Source organism: Orycteropus afer, unplaced genomic scaffold (assembly GCF_000298275.1).
Source record: "Orycteropus afer afer isolate SDZICR_OR568_19922 unplaced genomic scaffold, OryAfe1.0 scaffold00151, whole genome shotgun sequence".
Taxonomy (NCBI): domain Eukaryota; kingdom Metazoa; phylum Chordata; class Mammalia; order Tubulidentata; family Orycteropodidae; genus Orycteropus; species Orycteropus afer.
The window spans coordinates 1,330,750-1,350,965 of NW_006921738.1; the positions used below are offsets into that span (position 1 = coordinate 1,330,750).

Sequence of the window (20,216 nt, forward strand, 5' to 3'; positions counted from 1 at the left end):
TAGCAACCCCTCCTTGGGTTTCTGAGGCAGTATCACTATGGAAGTAGGATTGCCCAACCTTCCTTCTGAGGAGTGTCTGGTGGGTTTGAACCGCCAGCCTTCTGGTGAGCAGTCAAGTGCCTTAGGCACTATGCTACCAGAGCTCATATATATATATATATGTAGGGCTTCTTGTCTTCTAGTATCCCAGTTGCTGTTTTTTGGGCATTCAAGTTGATTTCAACTCAGTGAACCTATAGGACAGAGTTGAACTGCCCATAGGGTTTCCTAGGCTGAAAGTTTTATGAGAGTGGACTGCCAGATCTTTTCTCCCTCACAGTGGCTGGTAAGTTCAAACTGCTGACCTTTCAGGTAGCAGCTGAGTGCTTAACCATTGCACTACCAGAGCGCCAACAGAGAAGCTTTTTTGTTGTGTTTTTCACAGTTGCTGAGGAAAAAAACTTTCAATTCATGGTGACCCCATATATGTGAGAGGAGAAATGTGCTCCATAGGGTTTTCAATGGCTGATTTTTTCAGAAGTAGAGCATGAGACCTTTCTTCTGAAGTGCCTCAGTGTAGACCTGAATCTATAAACTGTTGGTTAACAGCCAACTGCATCAACCGATTTGCACCACCCAGTCACCCAGTGACTCCATATTTAGTGGTATAGGTTTACCTGGATATACTTATGTTCCGCCAGCCCACCAGGCACTTTGATAAGCTTGTTGTTGTCCAAGTGAAGCTCCCTCAAATGAGGTGCGTTGGCCAGAGAGCCATTGTCCACAGCAGAGATGCTGTTGAAACTCAGTCCCAATCTGTAACAGAAAAGGGCGTTGAATGCATACACCCCACTCGGATGTCTTTCTTACAGGTGCTGTGTGATTAATCAAGCTAACAGCAAAGCATAGCTTTTATGTTTGCGCATACTATTCCCTCTGCTTTTTCCAACTTCTCCGAGCCATTTCTTCTTAAGGTCTCAGGTGAGAGTTACCTTCTCCTCCAACAATGTAAGACTGGAGAGGTACCCCGCCTGACCATACAATATCCTGTCATCACCCTCTTAAGGGATTGTGTTTTAAATGCCTGTGTTCTTCTGTGCATCTTTACACTGAATATAAGTTCCTTAATTATGTTGTTGTTGTTGTTAAGTGCCGTCGAGTCGGCCCCGACTCATAGCGACCCCTCCTTGGGTTTCCGAGGCAGTTATCACTACGGAAGTAGGATTGCCCAACCTTCCTTCCGAGGAGTGGCTGGTGGGTTTGAACCGCCAGCCGTCTGGTTAGCAGGCAAGTGCCTTAACCACTATGCTACCAGAGCTCCCTCCTTAATTATAGTGACTATCTTATAGTACAGTCAGTACTAAGCCAGTGTTTGACATGCTCAATAAATAACTTTTAAATTTATTTATATGTGTAAGTAATGTATTAATTTCAAAGAGAGCTAGAAGAAATAGTATTATCATTTTGGTCACTCTGGAAATCAAACAATAGTATATCTATCACATACATTCCTTCATTGGAAATAAAAGCCTAATGTTCCAATAAGTAAGTAAACCTGTCTGTTAGAAAGGTTAGCAGAAATAGCATTTTACATTCAGTTGGAACAGTTCATCAATGATCATTTAACTATCACTGTCAGAATTTGCCTCGTGCCACTGTTCCTGGATTCTGATCTACCCTTCCTACCTAGAACTCTGTCTCTTGGTTCCATGGAAATTTCTCATATATTCTCATAAATTTTCTTCCCTTCAAGTTCAATCCACTCAAAGTTTTGGTTCATATATATATTTTAATAGATGCAAAATCTTTGAGAATTCTACTGCTATAATTTCCCCTCAGAGTAAATGGAGTTTCAGGGGAGGAAAAAACGATTTAGAGACAAAACTAATCTGTTCAACATTGTAGGGATGAAGCACAATGAAAACCAAGGTGACATAAATTCAAAATGACAGAGACCATGAGGCAAATGGGTAATGGAACAGAGCCAGAAATCTCCAATGGGAAAGAGGGAGAAACTTTAGGATTCATTCAAATGCAGTGATTCTTGGATATTAAGAAAGTCTCTACCATCTTTACAAATTAGGCTAGCTTCCAATTTTAACCATAGTATTTTAAATAACTGAGGTTACAGCTTACTGATTTTACTGATTCTAAGCTGTTAATAACATGTTGTTGTTGTTTTTATGTGCCATGGAGTCAGACCTCACTCATAGCGACCCCTCCTTGGGTTTCTGAGGTGGTATAACTACAGAAGTAGATTGCCCAATCTTCCTTCTGAGGAGTGGCTGGTGGGTTTGAACTGCCAGCCTTCCGGTTAGCAGTCAAGTGTCTTAGGCACTGTGCTACCAGACCTCCTGTTAATAACATAGTTGGTTTATATTATCTTTTGCTTATCAGCCTAGAATCTTGATTCTGAAACATTTTGTTGGTTTTTCCCTGTGACTTAGGCATTCATCTCTTATTTCTGGTCATTCCTTTTCGATTTCAGAATTTGTTTCCAGTTTTGACAACACTCTAAGACTCACCATCTATCTTTGGACTAATGCATTTATTAGAAGAATAGAAAATTCCTAATAATATACTCAAAAAACTTTATTTATTCAACCATTTGTACATTCAATAAAAAAATGTTTTTGAGAAGGAGCTCTGGTAGCATAGTGCCTAAGACACTTGACTGCTAACTAGAAGGCTGGTGGTTCAAACCCACCAGCCACTCCTTGGAAGGAAGGTTGGGCAATCTATTTCTGCAGTGATACTGCCTCAGAAACCCAAGGAGGGGTCGCTATGAGTTGGTCAGACTAGACGGCACATAACAACAATAACAACTGTGTACACGAGATCACCTTAGGCACTGTGAAGGGTAGCAGACACGTGAATAAATGCAATGATCTTTCTATTGAAAAATATTCTACTTAATTAAGGAAATGAGGATTTATATACTTAAGTAAAGCAAGGAAAGTTTGCCTGAAAACCATTTTCTATTTCTTCAAAGAAGCACACACTATGCTGTCCCACTTGTCCCTAATACATAAGTGAATATTTTACTTGGAACAGTCTCTTGAGATAACAGGCTGCTGCTTTCTTTTTCCGCAGTTTGATTGTAATGTTCCAACATTGATGAGAAGCAAACAACAGAAGGATTTGATGGTTTAATGGGCAGATTTCTCTGGATTTGATTCCAAAATGAAATGTGTTCAGTTCTTGAGTTGGGAAAGTTTGTCTGGCCAGTAAGGCATTCTGGTACAATTTAATGAGTGGAATTAAACATCCTTTTAGAGATAAATGTGAATTTCTATCAGATTTTTTGAAGTCTAATAGCTCTTTATTATTTTATTAAATACAGAGCATATGACATCAATACCAAAGTGAAGAATCTCTAAAACCTCCATACTACTTTCAGAATAAAATGAACATTTTCTAAAATTGCATAGGTAGCATGAATGGTTTACTCAGAACTTTAGAATATTATTTATCCCTCCTCCTTCTCCTCCTCCTCCTACTGATAATTATCACCACTACTACTACTGGTAATAGTAGGAATAATAATTATCTTAAAGACAGTTGTACACAATAAGCAATGCAATTCATCTGCCTACATTTTTCTAAAGGTATAGGAACTCAATCATAAAGGTAAGTTCTACATATTAGGCTAGTGGCCAACCTTCTAATTAGCAGCCAAATGCCTTACCCACTGCGCCACCAGAGCTCCTGTACATATTACTGTTGTTGTTGTTGTTATGTGCCGTCGAGTCAAACCCGACTCATAGCGACCCCTCCTTGGGTTTCCGAGGCAGTATCACTACAGAAGTAGGATTGCCCAACCGTCCTTCCGATGAGTGGCTGGTGGGTTTGAACCGCCAGCCGTCTGGTTAGCAAGCAAGTGTCTTAGCCACTATGCTACCAGAGCTCGTGAAAACATATGTGTAGGAGAAATCATAATTAAAATAGCTCTAGACGAAGGGTTTCTAAGTATTTGAGACATCAGGGTGATATGTTGTAGCTATAGTCACAGACTCAATGTGACCATCAATGGATGGTGACCTACCGTCCATTAGGTCATTGGGAAATATTCACCCAAGAGGGAGGAGCTTCATTATACACCAATCTGAGCTTAGTTATGTCTCAAAGATAGGCATATACACTTTGTGTTTACTTATCTACAATGAAATTCATATACAGAAAGTGGAGTCAGTCAACTCAGTATATAAATTTTGTTTCTCTGTAGAAACATTCAGCACTGCATGTGGATCAAGTTGGGATGTTCCTTGATGACAACTGAAAAAGTTTTGACAGAACTCTTCTCTTGTTATTTCTTAACCAGACTGCAACTATAGAAAGACTAAAGTTATATTAGAAAGCAAGATAGGCACTAACTAAAACCAAACTCAGTGCCACGGAGTTGGGTCTGACTCAAAGCGACCTCTCCTTGGGTTTCCAAGGTGGCATATCTACAGAAGTAGATTGCCCAACTTTCCTTCCAAGGAGTGGCTGGTGGGTTTGGACCGCCAGCCTTCTGGTTAGCAGTCAAATGCCTTAGGCATTGCACCACAATTCTAATGCTATATTGCAAAATGCCCAACATTCCATGTCCTGGTAGCTTTAATTTTAATGCATTTTTAAATTCTGGACACTGCATTGTCATCTGCTTGAGCTTCTGTTTAGTGCCGCTAAATTTGAACATATTGAATGAACATAACGGATTTATGCAAACATCTTGCAAATAAGTATATTCTAATTAATGTATAAAATAAATGGTATTCATAAAATATGAGCTATTCTACTTCATTGATTTCTTTGCAGAAATAATTGGGCATGGTTGCAGTTTGAGGTTGTTAAGAACAGCAACAAAATAAATGTTACAGTTAAATATCACTTTTCATAAAGAGAAAAACCAGAATGAAAATAATGAGAATGTTCATGCACTGTAAAGCATGTAACCAATGTCACTGAACAACTCGTGTAGACGTTGTTGAATGGGAACCTAAAATACTGTGTAAACCTTTAATGAAACCACAATAAAACATTATTTTTCAAAAAAACAGTTGTCATGTTTTGAATTCCGAGCACGTAGACATTAACACACCTAGCCATTTTACTGAAAGAAAGTTATGAAATAATACTATTTACTTAGCCAAATTATTCAGTCCTTTCAGGCTAGCTGCATCAACTTTGGTGATTTTGTTGCCATCAAGATGTAATTCAGTAAGAGAAGCGGGAAGACCTAGAACATGGAAATACAAGATTCAAAAATAGCAAATAAACATTTCAATTACAGAATGTGGAAAGACTTAATGAGGACATACATCATCGGAGTTTTCTTAAATATATATGGTTTTAAAGAATTGGTTTGGCTTTTCATTTTTTCCCTCCATTTCTTCTGTCTTAATATATACTTTTTGAAGTAGTTCAAGTCCTTGCTAGTTTTCTCTTACTTTGACTAACAAAATTACAGACCTATGTTTATCATGAAGTACACTTTTATCCTAGCAGTTGATATAACTGCAGAAGTGAAGCTCAAATATTAAATTTCATTACTTTCCTCCATCTGTGTTAATGGCTAATACTCCCGCTAATAAAATATACAAACTCTGAAAAGGGGAGATAAGCATTTGTGCCATAGTAAAGAGATTACTTATAACCTAAACCCATACACATTCTATAGATGTATGGAAATTAAAGATATTAATTAATGAACATCATTAATAACTAATACTGTTATATTGTACTGGCCTTGGTCTTACTCAACTTTCCGTGAAAACATAAATGTATCTGCAATGTATGTGTGGAAACAGCTAAAGCTTACTTATAACTTTGAAGTCAAACTGTTCTTAAAGACAAGTAGAGATAGCTACACTCAAGTAATTTGCCATATTTAGAACATCTCAGGAGATAACTTTAGCTCCAAAATACTCAGCAAACCTCTGGATGACACTTCCTGACTTTCAAAGATTTGTAATGTATATATAGAAGTTTAAATAGTTTATTTTTCTTTCTCTTTGCCATCTGAAGATGTATTATATTTTTCTATATTTTAAATGGATATTGTTCCTCTTACAATAATAGCAACAACTATAAATAGCATAGACATTTTTCTTCCCTGTAGAACTAACTTTTGATTGCCTCAAGATCTTTGTTGTTGTCCATAAGGATACATAATTGGAAAATTACAGGTTTTGTTTAGCCTGAGATTTTCATTAAATCTCACCGAATTCTGTCAATGTAATGTAAAAGTTTAGTTCATTTTTCACTCAAAAATGATTATTAATTTCTTTATGGTTGTATGTTTTGTTTGGGAGATGCTAAGTAAAGAAATTTTTACTGATTATATATCTGTTTTGTACCAGACACTGAGCTTGGCAGTTTTAATAACTTACTTCATTTAATTATCGCAATGTATAAAGTAGTTGTCACTAACACTTTTGCATGGAAGAAGAATCAGAGACTCAAAAGAAGTTATAAATTTTATGGAGTACCCAGATACCGAGTAGGGAATATGATGTGCTCCCAAATGGCCAAAGAAAGTTACAATACCATGCATGTAACTGGAGGAAATGAAAAAATTCAGTGTATTACCCTACTGAACAAATACTAAGAAATCACAGTCATGATATATATATATGTATATATATATAAGGAATTTAAATCACTTGATTCTCTTTAGAGAAAGTAAATGTAATTTATTTAATATTCTCATAACTCATGACTATATAACAAAAAAAAATGAATATGCATCATTTCTTCCTTATCACCATGGAAGGGTTAAAAAAAATAGTGTCTAGGGTGTACCAATTATCGCCACATGAATCAGCCTTACCTAGTTTCTATGGTCTCCTCTTTAGGAGTGTCAGTTTCCTCCCTCAAAAAAAGTCATAGCAACACAGAAGTGTGACTATGGAAGAAAAACACTTCAAATAGGACAGATAGAGGCAAATTCATAAAGAAAATCATTAGCCTTTGCCCTGAGACCTTTAGCTAAAGAATCTATGCTTCAGTGACTTTTTTTTTTTTTAACCTTTTAAAATAAAATATATCGAGAGATTATTTTTGGCCAGGTATTGCATGTGTACATTACAAGCTTTATATCTGTTAATCCTCACAATAATCTCTAAAAGAAAGGTGTTATTAATACCTCATGTTACAGATAACAAAACTGAGGTTTCAGAGAAGTAAATAATTAACCAAAACTGCACAACAACTAAACATCTGAGTCAGGTCTTGCACTCAGACTGGTTTAGCTCTGGGGTATGATGTTATAACCTCTGCACTACACTGTCTTTCAGTTTCCATGAGGGATGGAAGACACTCTGGAAATGGACTTCTATGAGGCTGGGAACATGCAGGCATAAGGCTTCCAACCTAGGAAAGACAGACTTGTAAATTGAACAGGCATAAATATGCATAGAAAGGCTTAAGAAGGAAGTAAAGTGAGATGGGTTAACACATGAGTTCTGACATCAGTAGTGCATCATCCCAGCTCCATCACTTCCTGGCTCCTAGACTTGGAACACAATTTATTTAATCTCTTTAAGCCTCATTTTCCTCATTCATAAAATAAAGGGGATAATCCACGAACAGAGTGTGGCACAATGCCTGGCACTCAGTAAGTGTTCACTAAATTGCAGTTACTATAATTTTATATTATCGAGTGTTAATAAACAAAAGCAAGCCAGAGATGATAAGAAAAGTGAGCCTGTAACAGGGAGAAAATGTAAGAAAGTAAAGGGAAAAATCACTCAGTGATTAAATGTGTAACTGAGGGATATTTTGTAGGACATACTTAATGCAAGTCTTCTGGCAGCATGAAGTAGTGGAAAAGACATGCTCCTGACCTCCTAACGCTATTGTTTTTAGGCAAGAGATTTAATATTTAATCATATGCCATCACTTGAGATGCAGAAAGTTATTCTAGTTGCCTTTTATTCAGTTTTCATATGTATTTATATATCCATCCATATAAAAAATATGAAATGAATATATATGAAATATGTACTGTTGTTATTCACTAGGAATGTCCTATGAATACTAAATTAGTGAATATTGAGCCACCCTTGTTCAATCTCAGATGAGAATATTTCATCACTCTGTGATATGTTTATCAGTGTACAATGGCTAAAGTGCTCAGATAATTTTTAGCAAATAGGCAAAGTCAAAATATGGAATGTGTGAATAATAAGAATGGGCCATATATTTATTTATGAAATCACTGCACTGCAGATGAACAAATATAAAGTGCTACATAAACTGTAAGTTAACCTCTATCTATCCATCTAGTTACCTATTTATTCCCACACTTACTATATGAGTTTGGACATAAAAGAATCCTCTGTTAGCCAAAAAAGAGAGGAAAAGGGTGTCAATATAGCACTCTCTGGAATACATACATACTCTCTGAAGTTGAAGTTTTCATGGAAACACAATATAGGATAATTGATGTTTTCTGTGGGCAAATACCAATTGCCTACGCTTTGTACTTAGCCCAAGAACAAGGCATCTAATTTGGGAAATGAGCAGATTGAGAAAACTAGACAATCTAAAATGGTTTTGGGAGATTGAAAAACATGGTGCAGGGAAAATGTGCAAATTAGAGGAATTTTTTATTGGTGGTTTAATTTTTTTTTTCCTGATTGGCAAAGATTGTTTTATATACCTTTCCTGGGTATTCCTTAGCACTGTGCTCTTGCCACAACAAGAACACTTACATTGTGTGCTGATTGTTCTTTACTTGTCTAACTTTGCTCCGTAGTGAAAGCCCCTTGAAGGCAGGTCCTATATCCTATCCACTGGCCTAGCCACAGTGTTTGGTTGATTGACTAAGGAGAGAGAGTGTTCAAAACATTATTAATTAATAACAGATCATATTAATCTAATATAGATCATATTAATATGATAATAGATCATATCAATCAATTAATATTAATCATTATTGATTAATAATAGATTGTATTAATATTCATTATCAGTTAATAATAGATCACATTAAATTAATTATTATAATAATAGATCATAATATAATCATATTAATAGATATTAATCTATCTACATAATAGATATTTCTATACTAATTATTTTATTTTAAAACTGAATGGGATATAAATATTATTTCCACTCTACAGATAAAGAAATTGAGGCATAGAAATTAAGTAACTTGTCCAAGATCTTAGAGCCAATTAGTGGTAATGTGACCTCAAGCAAACTGATTCTAAAATCCACACTGTTTAACTACAATATGTAACCAACAGTCTTTAAGTAAGACTGATGGTCACTGTGGATCCTTCTTTAGGTAATAGTAACTGAATTGTCCTAAGATGTAACAGAATTCACTGAACAATTGGAGATCCTATGTAAAAATAATCTCAATTTCAGAAATACTGTCATGTATTCCTTTTTTTTTTTTTTAAGTACTACTAAGGGACGTTACATTTTAAACATCTGTGTTTTTCTTCTTTGTGATATCATAATTCTATAATATAAAAATCACTGTGTGTTAGTTGCATATTAGAAGGGACATTATACTGAAAGAGTCCAGCCCTCTCCGTAGGAAGCCTGGGTATTCCGGTGATCACACAGCTTGCCAGAGTCACTGCCATGGATTAAGAATTCACTGGAAACTAAAGTTGACCACTTGGTGCACAACTCAAATTTCCAAAACATCTTCCCAAACGTCAACGTCTTTGGATTTATATTTCCAAAATGCTTTGAAGAATGTTTGGTCACCTTTGGGGATGGTGGTGATATTGGTGTCTGCAATGCGGATATAGGATAGCTTCTTCATTCCTTGGAAGGCTCCACTTTCAATTCCTGAACTCTTCAGTGGATTGGTTCCCAGTTCTACAAATGCAGTAAGTGCAAGGAGTTTTGAGAATAATATTAAAATTATAAAAGTCAGAATAATGCCTGTTTTAACAATAAATCTAACCAAAATATGTGTCACTAACCACTTAATTGAGAAGCAAATGAAAAATTAAGGGTTTTCCTCCCCAGAGGAATAGAAAAATAAAGGCAAAATTTCCCATAATAAAACAAAAGTAAAAAATAGTAGTACAAAAACAACAACAATAAAACATTTTAAAATGCATACATAAGGTTGTCTAGAAATCAACAAAAGCAAGAGTTCTCAAATCACACCTTATTTTAGGGCTGTTATTTTCTTAAGTTTCTTTAAATTGATAAAGAATTTGTGTCCAGGATTTTTTAAGCCAATTATAAAATTACATTTTTCTTTTACTACATATGTAGCAAAACATTATAATGTTTTTAAAGAAAATGATTTATAGCTGTTCAGAACACAACAAATCCCCACATTGGGGAAAAAAAAACTCCCCAAACCAGAGCCACTGAATCAATTTCAACACATAGAGACCCTACAGGACAGAGTAGAACTGCTCTGTAGGGTTTCCAAGGCTGTAAATATTTATGGAAGCACACTGCCTCATCTTTCTCTGAGGAGCAGCTGGTGGATTTGAACCTCAAACCTTTTGGGTGGCAGCCAAATGTTTTAGCACTGCACCACCAGAGCTCTAATACAATGGAAAGGTATCCCCAATATCTCTAAGCATGACTCCATCCTTCATATTTAGCATAATGTAGCATTACTTCAGCTCTAGATCTTTCTCCATGTTTTCTGAACCTCAAGAAGAGGAGCACAAATAACATCGGGAGTCATGGAATCAAGATTCCATTTCTCCTAGACCTGTTGCTATAATTCATATAAACTTAAGGCATGTACATTATAGCCAATTTACCTTTCTTGAGCTAAAGCTTACTTGAAATTTTTTTAGGGGAAACTTGGATCCCGGTCTTAGAGTTATAAGAATATCTGTACCTATGACAATCATCTGGTTCAGTCCATTGAACACATTTTTTTGAATTTTGGTGATTTCATTCTCATGGGCACGCAGCTCCTGAAGAGTTTTGGGCATTTTTTCTGGCAATTCCTTGAGCTGATTCTTGGACAGATAAAGTCGTTCCAGTTTCACTAAAGGTGCAAAGGCTCCAGGGCTGATTTTGCTAATTTTGTTGTTGACAAGGATTAACGCCTGTAGATATTGAATAAAAATATAATTTCCTTAAATCCCAAACTTTCCGCATACGTATAACAAGTTCCTAGAAAAGTTGTTGCATTCATAAGACTAGCTGGAAGTTGGAAAACTCTAAGAAATCAGAAAGCAATAAATAGATGTGATTTCTTTATGTAAGAAGTATATAATACAAAGACCTGATTGTTAAGAACAAAGAGAACAGAGATGGGATAATATACATACCATATATAAATACTCTTGAAGATAAAAATTAATTACTGGAGTCACCCAAGATACTTGAGGAGAATCCAGTGCCATGGCATCCATTTACCAGTGAGTTTCAAACTGAAAATCTATCTTCATTGACTAGTGTCATGAATTTTATTACAAAAGGGCAGTATTGATTTATATTACCAACAGTAATGCAAGAGAGTAAAATTTCCCTTACCACCTTAAAAAATTAGATATAATCATTTTCAAAAAGTTTGTCAAATGTATATTGAGTATTTGTAGCACACTGCTTCCCTTTGCATTTCCTTCTCACTGGAAAGGTTAAACAGGTTTTTTTTTTATTTTTTTTATCATTCATGATATTTTTTTGACAGGGAACTGATTGTCTGATCACCAAACTTATTATTATTTTTTTAATTGTTGGTAAAAATATACATAACAAACACATACCAATTCAACAATTTCTATATGTACAATTCCATGACACTGGTTCCATTCTTCAAGCTGTGCCACAGTTTTTATATCTTTTCCCAAATTATTTCACCATCATTAACAAACTTACTCTTTCCTAAGTTTCTCATGTAAACTTTCAAGTTGCTTTGTTACTTTATCATATATGCAAACCAAAAAAAAAAAACCCAAATGGACTGCCATTGAGTCAGATCTGACTCATAGTGACCCCTCCTTGGGTTTCTGAAGCGGTATCACTACTGAAGTAGCTTGTCCAACCTTCCTTCTGAGGAGTGGCTGGTGGGTTTGAACTGCCAGCCTTCTGATTAGCAGTCAAATGCTTTAGGCACTACGCCACCAGAACTCCTTTATCATGTAACTTTAAAAAAATATATATATACCATACTCAAGGCAAGCATTTTTTCCCAATTAGCTAAACTATTGTTTGGTTTAAAGATGACTTCAAGAGGTTATTTTTATTAAATATTAATACATTTTAATAATTAGTTCAGAGATTAAAGATGTCATAAATATGAAATGCAGAAGCTTAATATATTATTCTTTTTTTTGTTTCTTTTGTATATAAAAGGCTGATAATTTTCTATGGTCAAACACGTTAACTTTTTTGGAAATTTTACATATCTGTTTCTGAGTTCTCATAATATAGAAAATTACTTCTTATTCATGACTTTCATTATACCCATAGCTAATGCTAAACCTATTTTTGGACTACTTCATTCTGTTACAATGATCTATATGTCTACTCTTGGACAGGAACCACGCTGTTTTTTATTATTTTTCAGTTACCTTACCAACTAGTCCTATTTAGGGTAAGTTTATCAATGTCTAAGAACTTGTATTTTCCACTGTAACAGTTTTTTGTATATAAAAGTATGCAGAGTGGCAAACAGGGAACTGGAAAATTAGGGCAGTGAGAATTTACAGAAAAGCAAACACATTTTCTGAGGGTAACAGTGAATAAACCCATGCATATTCTCGTGTGACCCATATTATTTGACTGATTAAAATGTATTACAAGTAACATAATCTTACCTAATCTTAGATGTGATGGTTGATTAACAAAAAACCCTAAAGGATTCCAACGAATATTAGAGAAAGTACAAACATTTATGGGGGGTAAGGTTATAAGATATTGACATTAACAAGCAAAAAGTGAGGGAAATCATTGAAATCCTTAACCAGAGTAGAGAAAGGTGGTATGATTTGTATTATTACAAAATATCCCAAATAGTGGAACCTAAAATGAATGCAATTAGGTCCTCAATTGTCACCCTTGGAGGAAAATGTGAAAGCTTGGTAATGTAATAAAATATATTAAAAGTGACTTAAAAACCTCCTTTATGTTATGTGAAACCCATCTATTTTAATATTATGTATTATTATTATTTTTTTTTTACCAAAGCCATTTATGTAGGATAGTCACTATATTACATATTGTTCTAAGGACTTTTATAATCACCATCACATTAATAGGCAATGATCAGTACAAAGCCTCAAGCAATCTGGTTCAGAGTTCAAGCTCAGCTCTGATTCTAAATTGCAATGTGACTATGGATATGTAACATCTCTGTGCCTAACTTTCATCTGTCCAAAAGGGATACTAAGAGTGTCTGCCTCATGAGAACAATTACAAAGATAAAATAAATTAATGGGTATAAAGTACTAAGAACACTGCCTAATATGTAGTAATTGTTAAAGCATTTTCTGAACAAGTGTTTTTTTTTCAATAATAAAAAACTTTGTTAATAGATTTATAAAACTATTATTCAAAGGAAATACATTGAATGGTGACAGTATCTCATTTTATTTTTCCATTAGTTTATAGTTTATATAGTTTTCTTTATATATATATATATATATATATATATGCATACAATAGCTCTTATGTGAGATGTGTCAATCATAATTAACTACATAGTTATAAATTGATAAAATAATTGATGGAAAAAAGATCCTATTTATGTTCAATTCTTTCTAATTTAAATCCTTACAAATTTTCATTTCTCCCCTTCCTTTTCTTTCAAATGTGGTTTTCCATGCTGAAATTATAATGTTTATTTGCATGATAACAAGGATAGAAGCGATCATGTATGAAAGAGTAGGAGACAAATATCTCTTTGACTTCCTCTGAAGACTTGGAAGCTCTAATAAACTCCTCTCTCTGTCTTCTGATGTATACTTTGAAGCAGAAAGAAATAAACCATTGCCTGGAAACATACTTAGAAGGACACTTGGAAAAAGAAAAAAACATATATTATTACACATTTAATGACAGCATCATAAAACCAAGTATCTCTTATTTAAGAACATAAGAAGTTCAAAAAAAATATATAGATTACAATTAAATATAAAGATTTTTGGAATTAGAATAAGAGAAAGTTTCCTTCCTTAAAAATAACTTTAATGTATGCTTATGAAAATGAAGGGAGCTCTGGTAACATAGTGCCTAAGGCACTTGACTGCCAACCCTAAGGCTGGTGGTTCAAACCCACCAGCCACTCCTTGGAAGGAAGATGGGGCAATCTACTTCCGTAGTGATACTGCCTCAGAAACCCAAAGAGGGGTCGCTATGAGTTGGGTCTGACTCGACGGCACACAACCACCAACCACCACATGAAAATAAAAGGAAGTGCTTTAAATATTTTACTGAAAGTAATGATATTCATTTTATTATCATTATTATTATCACTCTTTAATTCCAATAATAATTTAAATAACTATTGACATCCTTGTGGGTATCACCATCAGCTCACTCCCAGTGAAACTTTAACAAGAAAGGGCACAGGAGATGAAGTGGTGCTCAGACCCAGTACCCAATCACTGTATCCACTGGCCCAAGTTTCAGAATCTGTACTCAAGCCTATCCTCTACTGTTTCTAAGCCTGTATTTTTTACTCTAATGAGCTATATTCTTATTTGTCTGCTTATTGTTTATTCTGACTTGGTTTTCTCTTTCACAGAAAGCCTCCTTTTATTATTCACTCTGACTTTGAAAATTTTGCAAATCTTATAAGACCCTTTATTCTGTTTGCCAAAACACTAACCAGTAACCTAATATACAACAATATCTGATTTTTTTCCTTACTTTGGGAGAGTTCTGGTGGTGTCATGCCTAAGGCATTTGACTGCTAACCAGAAGGCTGGCAGTTCAAACCCACCAGCAACTCCTCAGAAGGAAGGTTGGACAATCTATTTCTGAGTGATACTGCCTCAGAAACCCAAGGAGGGGTTGCTATGAGTCAGGACCAACTCCACAGCAGTTAGTTTGATTTTGATGCCCATGACACTTACCACTTACACCAATTTGTACATATATTGTTGATCACCTTGAGAAATTGCCTCTGGAATTTCATTACATATTATCATTTTTATTCACTATCCCAAGTACAATCTTAAAATCATAAGGGAAAATATTTGCTTCCTAGGAAAAATTTGGTATATGTTTTTCTAATGAAAACACACTTATTCCTTTTCTCATGTTGGCTTTGAGAAATTTAATAGCTGAATCTTTTCTTGATTACATTAACTCTGTAGTTTTTTTACGACTGGTTTATTTTAAACTATATTATTTCCCTCATGACTCTATTCTTTATTCCAATCTACAGTAGATTATCTATTTTTATATTTATTTTTTGCTAGCATATTTCCTATTCTTACGGTTTATCCCCTCAATTATATTCTAAAATGTCTAGAAGTAATACATGGATATGAATTTATCATAGATAGGAGCTTATGTTCATATTCTCAACCTTAAGAATGTATTTCTATGACATGCATTATAAGAAATTATAAACTCTTATTGCCACAGATAGGTCACTCATCACTAAGCAATCTTGTCCATTTTATGAAAGCTCAAACTTTTTAAGAGTTATTTTTTAATGTTGAACAAAAGCATGTGTCCCTGAAATTCCACTTCTAGGAACGTTCCATCATCATGGAGTTGAAGTAAAGAAATAGAATTCCTTTTCTCCAACACAGTCATTCAAATATGTCACTAGTGATTTTTCCCATTCAGTTTAGATATCCACATCTCCCTCCACTGTGCCTATAACACATGACTTTCAGATCCTCTCTCACCATGATCATCCATCTCTGGATGCTCAAAGGTTAATAGTCTTTTAAAAATGGCTTGCCTAGAACTAGACTCAATATTTTAAGAGTGGCCTAACTAGAGTCAAATACAGACACAATGAGACTTTTATATTCTTTCTTTTAGACATCGAAATCTAATTTGTATTAAAATAGGCATTGATATTTTGGGGGTGGGGTGGGCTTGGGCTTATGATACTCACCACAAAGCTAAAAAATTGGATTAGTTAATAAATATGATATGGACTCTGGTGCCATAAATGAACTGACAATGCATTTACTCTCACAGAAGGCTGACTTAACAAGGCTTAACCTTATTTGACTGGAGCATTTCTCATTTACAACATGTTGTTGTTGTTAGTTGCCATATAGTCAGCTCTGACTTATGAAGTCCATATGTATAACAGGCCCTTAAAACCAGCCATCAAGAAATGAAACAATGTATTGTATTGGGCAAATCTGCTGCAAAAGACTTTCTTAAAGTGTTAAAAAGTAGCAAAGTCTCAGAAGACATCATATTTAACTGGCACAACATAGTACATAAAAATTGTGTTCTACAACCTACTTTGGTGAATAGCAACTGGGATCTTAAAAGCCATTGAGTGGCCATCTAACATGCAACTATTGGTCTCCTCTCAGTTGAAGCAAAGGAGTGTGAAGAAAATCAAAGGCATCTGGAAACAGTTCAAGGATAAGATGGACCACAAGGATCTCAGCTTTCATGACCCCAAGGCCAGAAGAATTAGATGGTGCTTGGCTATCAATGCCAACCACTCAGAAAGCGATCAAAATAGAAGACCCTAGATAGAGTGGGAAGAAAAATGTGGAACAAAATTCAAAAACAGAAAAGTGACCAGAATTACTGGTCATTTAGAGTCTAGCGGGACACCCAAGATGATGGCCCAAGTTATCCTTTAGGCCTAGAAATAGATTCACTCTCATGGATTGGCTGTCAGCCCAACAGTAGAAAGACCTACATGTAGGACACCTACCCCAGTGTGATGCACCTATCTACTCTAGAAAGCTGCACCTCTTAGAGCAATCAGCCATGAGACACCAGAGGACAGTATTCACACAAAAGGAAAGCTGGACAGACAGGAATGCATGGTTAAGAAGGGCCCAGGGAGGGGCTACTCACAGGGAGGGGAGGGGAGTGGAGTTTTTTTATGGTTGGGGATGGTAATCAGGGCATGAAATCAAATGTGCATGAACTGTTGAATGTAAAACATATTTGCTTTGGAAATTTGCACCCAAAGCACAGTAAAATTAAAAAAAGAAAGAAAGATAAATAAATAAATAGATAGATAGATAGATAGATAGATAGATAAATATGGTGTTAAAAAGCAAAAATGTCCCTTTGAGAACTAAGGTGTGCCTAACTCAAGCCGTAGTATTTTCAGTTGCGTCATAAGCATGTGAAAGCTGGATAACGAACAAGGAAGACTAAAGAATTGATGCATTTGAATTATGTTGTTGGCAAAGAGTAATGAATATACCATGGACCCCCAGAAGTATGAACAATTCCATCTTGGAGTAAGTATAACCAGAATGCTCCTTAAAAACAAGGATGGTGAGACTTTGTCTTCCATGTTATTAGGAAGGTTCAGTCTCTGGAGAAGGACATCATGCTTGGTCAATTAGTAGGTCAGTCAGTGAAGAGGGGGAAGAAACTCAACTAGATAGATTAACACAGTGGCTGCAACAATGGGTTCAAACGCAGCCAGGACTGTGAGGATGGTGAGGAGAGCAGTGTTTTGTTCTGCTGTGCCTAGGGTAACTATGAGTCGGGAGCCACTCAACAGCACCTAATAACAAAAACAATGTGAATAACAGCACAAAATTTTGCTTGGACAGCATGCCCTCTTCCAACTATGGCAGAATTCATTCCTTGCCCTTCTCTGACTTTATGTATGTGCCGGGAGGGGCAATTCTGGGGACTGCATTACCAAGACACCTTGTGCTCTGGCCTCCAGTGAAGATCAAACACAGGAAACTCCAGCAGGGAGTTAGGAGGTGGGACTACAGCTCCACAATCCTCTCATGGCTCTGGAACCCTCTCCTTATACCTGGCCTAAGAGCAGTAATAGCTGTGTGCTTCACAATGCTTTGTCGGTTCCCATAACTTTTTATAAATAGTCCCTTTCGTAAAGTTTAATGTCTCTTTTATGGTACCCTATTGAGAATGCCATCTCTACCTTGCAGAAACCCTGACTTTGGTAGACTGGAATGTGTTACATTATAATAATACAGTCATAAGTGAAAATCTCAATGAAAACACCGATGAGCATGCAGCTTGTGCAATCTTAAATATAAAAGCAAAATATGCATGAGTCACCATAAGAATTGACTTGAGAGCAAGTAAAAACCATACACACACACACACACATATATATATATGATGGAAGACTGAATTGTATTCACTATAAAAAAAAAATGGATGATTTTTCCTTTTCTCTTGGGGGCAATCTTTGAGCCATTAGGAGTTCATTTGTACCACTTGTAGAAAATGAATGAAAATAAACAAAATGAAAAATGGAATAAAATGGGCAACACTAAACTTGGTCCATTTTGCTATTTGTTCCTCTACCAAGTTCACTCTCATCAGAAAGAATAAGATTTACATTCATAAAAATATGAGAAATGATGAATATGAAAAGTACCTTTATGAAGTAAATACCAAAGATACATATCATATATGTGGATGACTTTTTTAGGGGAAATAAATATGGTGCTTTGCTCTCCCCACAATCCCTCATGAGGGACTTCAATAAATATGAATATTTGTGCTTATTACCATATAGTCCTCTTGGTGTTACCTAGGTTTTGCTTTGAAAATACTTTTAAGTTAGACCTTGCTGGAGCTTGAAAAAAAAAAAATCTTACATGAAGGTTCTTTAGGTTCTTAAAGTCCCCATCTTTGATTTCGGTTATCTTGTTGTTTTGCAGGTCCAACAGCGTTGTGTCTGGGGGAAGATCCTTTGGCACTTTATCAAGACCTAGCAAAAGGATTACAAGAATGCACAGTCAGTAAAAAACAACTTTTCTTTGGAGGACTACAAAATCACAACGGATGTTGTAATGATACCTTTACCAAACCGAAAACCAAACTCACTGCCGTGGAGTCGAATCTGACTCAAAGCGACCCCTCCTTGGGTTTTCCGAGGCGGTATCACTACGGAACTAGATTGCCCAACTTTCCTTCCAAGGAGCGGCTGGTGGGTTTGAACAGCCAGCATTCTGGTTAGCAGTCAAATGTCTTAGGAACTATGCCACCAGAGCTCCCAATACCTTTACCAGCAACATACATTTCCTCTTCTAAGAATTATATTAACTGCAGTTTAAAATAGTTATCTTTTCCAATCATTTTTTTTTTCTTTAATCATAAACAGAGCTTAGTATATTTCCCCATGTAATTATTCTTCTGCATAAGGTAGAATCTGTATGTCTTTAAGGTATAGCTCAAAAAACATCTTAGTATTTTTTTTCTTGTTCTTATATTAAAAATATTTCCCTCGATAAACAGTAAGTATGAGTTATTTGTAAATCTATATATTTCTCTTCTACTAGGAGCTCTGGTAGCACAGTGCCTAAAGCACTTGCTGGTGGTTCAAACCCACCAGCCACTCCTCAGAAGGAAGATGGGGCAATCTGCTTCCGTAGTGATACTGCCTCGGAAACCCAAGGAGGGGTCGTTATGAGTCGGGTCCGACTCCACGGCACATAACAACAACAACAACAACAGTTGTACTATTTCATCTTGTACTTAGTGAAGCTCAAACCAAGTCATTAGTTAAGGACCCTTTTATTACATCGTACACTGCCACAATTCTATAATTCAAATTAAATGAACATGTGGCCAAATTAGTTTCTCAACAATTTGAAAATTTATCCAACTAATTCTTTCAGTTTAAATCATAATGCTAAGAAATATCTATTTTATTTGATAATTTTATGAACAATAGATATGTGACTAATTAGAATAGAACAAACTAAATTTGTTAATATAACATCTCTAATATTAATTATTATATGAAGCATTATTTTTAAAGTTTAGATTTGGGTCTGAAATTGTACTTTCAGTTTATAAATAAAGCATATTGCATAGCCAAATGGTCTATGGTAATAAAAAATATTTCAACATAATCATTCATCTCATTGTAGAAGAATGAACTTTCTTTATTCAAAAGATAAGACATATTGAATAAATCATCATGATAAATGTTAATGGAAAAAATACTAAATGATATAACATATGCATTTCTTCCATTGGTTTTGTTTTATAATGATACATGATGTTAAGCAAAAACTTAATATTCTGTTAACTCAAATTAATGTTATCATTTCCATAGTTTTAGATTGCATAGCATATATCAGATATGTTTTTCAAGCTTTGGTAGAAGCCACCTCTCTATCATATCTGAAAATACC

At 35.2% G+C, this 20,216-nt stretch overlaps 1 protein-coding gene across 1 annotated transcript in view; it reads right to left on the reverse strand.

Annotated features, from left to right (window-relative positions):
* The window catches only part of DCN (decorin), a 46,085-nt gene that overhangs the window by 6,020 nt on the left and 19,849 nt on the right, over positions 1-20,216 (reverse strand). The window contains exons 2-6 of the mRNA XM_007946123.2: positions 18,672-18,784; positions 10,802-11,015; positions 9,694-9,807; positions 5,107-5,200; positions 657-795 (exon numbers count right to left, since the gene is read on the reverse strand). Coding sequence (XP_007944314.1) covers positions 657-795; positions 5,107-5,200; positions 9,694-9,807; positions 10,802-11,015; positions 18,672-18,784 — 674 coding nt within the window. The remainder of the gene's footprint in view (positions 1-656; positions 796-5,106; positions 5,201-9,693; positions 9,808-10,801; positions 11,016-18,671; positions 18,785-20,216) is intronic.